This window comes from Cornus florida, unplaced genomic scaffold (genome assembly GCF_030987335.1).
Source record: "Cornus florida cultivar Cherokee Brave unplaced genomic scaffold, ASM3098733v1 CherokeeBrave_3.0.0_Hap2_Chr04, whole genome shotgun sequence".
Taxonomy (NCBI): domain Eukaryota; kingdom Viridiplantae; phylum Streptophyta; class Magnoliopsida; order Cornales; family Cornaceae; genus Cornus; species Cornus florida.
In genome coordinates, this window is record NW_026775574.1 from 87,811,147 (window position 1) to 87,816,390 (window position 5,244).

Here is a 5,244-nt window from a genome sequence, read left to right on the forward strand (position 1 = left end):
TATTATGGTCTTTTACTTTTCATAAGTTGAAATTTAATGAATTTTGGGTTGCCACGTCACATGACGGATGTAGACACCAAATCCCTAGTTTAGGGGTCCAATTGCATTTTGACGAATGGTATTTTTTTTATACTTTACCATTTTTTTTATAATAAGTTTCATATTATTAAAGTCATAAAATGGTAACTTCTCGTTAAAATTTTTTCATATTAAACAAATATTTGATAACAAATTTATTTTATTTTTATTTACTTCACTTACTTTAGCATTAGATCGTTAATTTTGAGACTGAGAAAAGTTTCTTGTGCTTTGATAAGAAGGAAGGTGAGGGATGGAAAATAGAAAGGAAACCATAAAACTTCTTTAATTAAATAAAGATGATACAAGGAAGGACCCATTCGGATTTACCATTCTATTTCAAAAAGGTTTATAGCCCATATAACTATAACTTTGGGTCCGCTCAAATAATTTCATTAAGAAGCCCAAAAAAGAAGCCAAAAAAAGAGTTGATAAGTCATTCATATACCCATCACCTAAATAAGATTTGATATCAGCCATTAAATGGTAAAGCATCTCAGCCGTTGGTTTGCTAAAGTTGAGACATAATAATCAACCCTATAAGGCTAGAAATAGAAGCATTACAGCTGCGTGTCAGATGTCCTGTTCAGTTCCGTTCCCGTGCATAGCCGCCATCCTCATGCGATCCCAACTCCCTGTCTCTCTCAAGGATCTGAAGGTCGCAAGCAACACTTACAAGATCTGTGATACGAATCCAACAAGATTTTGTAAGTTTTGATTTCATCATGAAAAATGAAAATCTCCTGTATAAATTTTTTTTTTTTTGCTCTTGTCGGAGACAAAGATCGGATTTTCTTTTATTTGAAAATTTTTTTCTTTCTTTTCTTGTATAGAAATAGAAGAGCTGTAAGTTTTGATTTCATTATGAAAAATGAAAATATCTTCTGTAATTTTTTTTTTTTTTTTTCTCTTGTCAGAGACAAAGATCGGATTTCGTCATCTATTCTTTTTTTTGCTCGTGTTTTTTGAAAAGAATTTGCTTTGTTTTTATTTATAATTTTTTTAAAAAGAATTTTCTTTGTTTTCTTGTATAGAAATAGAAGATCTGTAATTTTTTATTTTTTATTTCATCATGAAAAATTCATGAAAATCTCTTCTGTAAATTTACGAAGATCTGATTTATTTTTATAATGTTTTGAAAAGAATTTTCTTTGTTTCATTGTATAGAAATAGAAGATATGTAACTTTTGATTTCACTATCAAAAATGAAAATATCTTCTGTAATTTTTTTTTGCTCTTGTCAGAGACAAAGATCGGATTTTGTGGTCTATTTTTTTTTTTTTTTTTTGCTCTTTGTCCGGATTTATTTTTAGAATCAGTTTTCTTTTTAATTTTTTGAAAAGAATTTTCTTTGTTTTTATTTATTTATTGTTATTAATTGAACCAAACATGTCATATATTGGATCTTTTGTACCCTGAAAAGAAAAAAAAAAGTATGCACCAATCCGGTGCGCAGCTTATTATTATTATTATTTTCAAAATATCCTGAACATATATATGAGCAAAACCCGTGATTATTCTATTTTTTTCTTTCTTTTTTTCAAATATACATGCAGCAACGCCGGTGGTTATTCTATTTTCTTTTTATTTTTTTCTCTAGCAAGTACTTTCCAAATATCAAGTTGCCTAAAACAAATATCAAAATTTTATTTCCTAATCCTAATAAGAAACATGTTATTAGGTACAGACCCAATTCAACCCTCTACTCTATATAAAATTGTTGTTCTCGTTTTGTTATATCTCTAATCTGTTCATATTATGATCTGCAGACTTATTTTTTAAATTATACAAAAATAACTGTAAAATCAATTTCCATGGAGAAAACACCCACCTCAATGCGTTGTGCTGAAAACGCAAGGTACCATCTTTTTACTTATGTATGGATTTATCATATATCTCTATATATTGGTTTGTTTATTACAAAAATTAAGCAGTACCGAAGTTTTTCTGTTATCACGCTTTCTTAATTATTATTTTTATTTTTTTTATCTTTAATTGCAATAGTGAGAAGGTTGATAAAGGTGGGTTGTGTTTGGAGGATCGCGTTAGTGGACTTCCTGATGGTGTACTCGTTTCAATCTTGAAACTATTGACCATGAAAGAAGCTGCAAGAACTAGTTTCCTATCAAAGAGATGGAGGTACATGTGGACACACATTACTCGTTTGAACTTTGATCCCTCCTCACATATAATCCAAGGAATCTGTGAGCGACAAAAGGAAGTTGAAGTAGAAAGGCCATTGTATTTGAGTTGGGTTAATCAAGTCTTGACATCCCACAACGCTCCAACTATAGATGAATTCAGAGTTCGATTTGATTTTGGAGAAAGTTCCACACTTGATATTAACAATTGGGTTAACTTTGCAATGGAAAAGAGAGTTAAAATCCTTGAGTTAGACTTGGCAGAATGTACTGATTATAGTAGAGAGGAAGAGGATTACAATTTTCCTGACCCGGATGGTATTATAAATCACTTGCATTCATTGCCTTTTGGATTTACTAGTTGCAACTTCTTGACCAATCTCCTATTGACACACGTCAATGTAACTGGACAAGTTCTCGAGTACTTCTTAACTAACTTCCCAAATTTGGAACAATTGTATGTGAAAGAATCTGACGCTCTTGTAAATCTGAAAGTTCCTGATCTAGCACTCAAATTGAAGCGTTTGGAGATAACTTTCTGCTTTAATGTGGAAAGTATTGAGATTTCTGCGACGAATCTCGTCTCATTTAAGTACTTCGGACCAAAAATAAGTTTGCCATTTAAGAATGTCCAATCTCCTGTGGATTTGTATATCGGGGGTGAATATTGCATTTATCTAATATATAAGTTTTTGGATATTTCAAGCTATCTTTCTAAACTAGAGAGCCTTGCACTAGAGATGACCTCTATGAGGAAGGTTAGGAAGTTTAAATGATTCATTTGATCTCCTCCCCTTCATTTTTATTTTATTCTTTTTTTTTTTTTAACATAATTATCAATCTTTACTTTTTCTTTGGTTTATTCAGATTTATCTTCGACATACTAAATTTCCTGTATTTAATAAACTCAAGCGATTGAAGGTGATAATTAATGCAATAGATGATGAAAGCCTTATGGATTTTACTTTCCTGATAGAGGCATGCCCTTTCTTGTCTAAATTTGTGTTGGAGGTAATACGTTTTACTTTACGATATGCATTTCTGAACTGTGAGCTTTATTGCTTTCGTAATTGAATTTTCAAACGAAAATTTTGATTCATTTGGTTTTCTTCTGGAGTTGCTTTCGTAATTGCTTCTTTATAGCTATTACAAAATTACAATATTACTAGTGCTGCCGCGAAATTCCTCGTGACCTGGGACAACAACATTTACCTTCAAAATAATGGAATGTCACCTCAAACGGCACCGGTGGGGTGCCGGCCGAAGACTGTCTGACAATCTATGTTATATGGGCTCGGGTACGGGTGTCTGACTTGGGTATGTATCCATGCGTCGAACGTGTCAGATCTCCAAATAGAATGACACACGGACACGGCTAAATATTTATTTTATTAATTATTTTATTTCATTTCGGTTAAATATTTATTTTATTTTATTTTCTAGAGTAAAGTAATGTTTTTATCATGTTCAATATAGACATTTAACTCATTTTAAAGCAATAATATAATGTAATTGAATGATTGAATATGCTTTTTAAGAACATGTTTAATCAAAAGTGTCGGACACATATCTTATTCTAATGTCCGAGGGATATATTGTCCGACACGGGTACTTCATTACTTTTAAAGAATCCATGTAATAGAGTCGACGATCAATTTAGTACTTGGAATCGTATAATAGAAAAGTCATTCTATATTCAATATTTAGGGGTTTTTTTTTTCCTACCTTATTATTGTCACACGATGTATTTATTATCGTCGGGATCAGGTTGGTTACACAAATGTCGATTAGGATTAGTATTTGAATTTGTCAATGTTGTGATACTTGAACAGTTTTGATTTGATGTTTGGTAATTTGGTTTTGTACGCTAATGGTCTTCCATCACAGGTGTTCGATTTCTTTGGAGCCCGTGGTGGCTATTTCATTGATTCTAGCAATGTTGTGATTTTAACTTGAACAATTATGATGGTAATTTGGTTTTGTATACTAATAGTCTGCCCGCCACATGACTCCATTCCTCCTTGTTACAGCTACGATGGTTCAAGTCCCTTCGGAAAAGAAAACAGCATAAGTTTACGTCTCGGCCCCATCATTACCTTAAGGTGGTGGAACTAATTGGTTTTGTTGGGCGTACAAATGATGTTGAGCTTGCCATGTATTTAATTAAGAGTGCTGTGAATCTTGAGAAGATTATTTTTGATCCTCGCAGTCCATCCATTATAGGAACTCCATGGGAGTTCACGAACCAAAAGAGGAAAACAATAGCGAGAAAGCGTGCCAAGAAGCTTGGAAGCAAACTTCCTGCTGCAGCAGATTTGATAATCCTTTAATTATATGTTTGTCTAAGCTATCCTTGGAAAAGTTCTTTACTGCAATATCATAATTTTGTTACTTTACTTTTTCAATTTCTTTTAGTGGGCTTCATTGTTGAATAAACTCCCGAGTTTTTTTTTAGTGGTCGAAGCAAGAAAGACATTTTGAACATTTTTCTATTTATTTTTCTGTTAGAACCGAGGATTTTCTCCTTTTTCCTTGAATTTAATACTCCAAAACAATAAAATAAACACAATAACATCAACGGAGACAAGGAAATGAAAGTCTCTTTTTCGCATCCATCCTCCATTACATGCATACATATTCTTTTTGTGTTTTGAGGGGTGTGGCTATTGTATGGTTCATAGAACTGCTTCTTTTGATATTCACTGGTGGGCTTGGAATTTCTAGGATTTTTTTGTATAGCTGGGGATTGCCACTTAACGCATGTCTAGAGGCTTAAGCCTTTTCCTTATTAATACAGCGACTGACTTATCCAAAAAAAAAAAACATAAAACTACTTAAAGGGAGAAACTCTCTGTTAACACCTATAATTATGATCGAAAATTATCATGTCACGTGGTAAAAAATCCCGACACCTGGACTCTGGATCAGCCCATGGGCATCTGGAGTGAAAGATTAATTTTCTAATCATGGTGATTGGAAGTAAGGCCGAGAATTATATTCTAAAAAAAATATATTATATAAAAAA

General features: G+C 32.3%; 1 protein-coding gene across 1 annotated transcript; it reads left to right on the forward strand.

Annotated features, from left to right (window-relative positions):
* Nucleotides 1-615: 615 nt before the first annotated feature.
* On the forward strand, nt 616-4,624 carry LOC132303813 (F-box/LRR-repeat protein At3g26922-like). The gene is made up of 5 exons (XM_059801244.1): nt 616-785; nt 1,848-1,936; nt 2,083-2,977; nt 3,087-3,230; nt 4,250-4,624. Exons 2-5 carry the CDS (start codon nt 1,893-1,895, stop codon nt 4,547-4,549), a joined length of 1,383 nt encoding a protein of 460 aa, XP_059657227.1. The 5' UTR covers nt 616-785; nt 1,848-1,892; the 3' UTR covers nt 4,550-4,624.
* The last annotated feature ends 620 nt before the right edge of the window (nt 4,625-5,244 follow it).

Coding starts and splice junctions, on each gene's coding strand:
- LOC132303813 (XM_059801244.1), top strand. CDS start 1,893: ATGGAGAAAACACCCACCTCAATGCGTTGTGCTGAAAACGCAAG. Junction 1,937..2,082: donor CGTTGTGCTGAAAACGCAAG/GTACCATCTTTT, acceptor TAATTGCAATAG/TGAGAAGGTTGATAAAGGTG. Junction 3,231..4,249: donor TGTCTAAATTTGTGTTGGAG/GTAATACGTTTT, acceptor TCCTTGTTACAG/CTACGATGGTTCAAGTCCCT.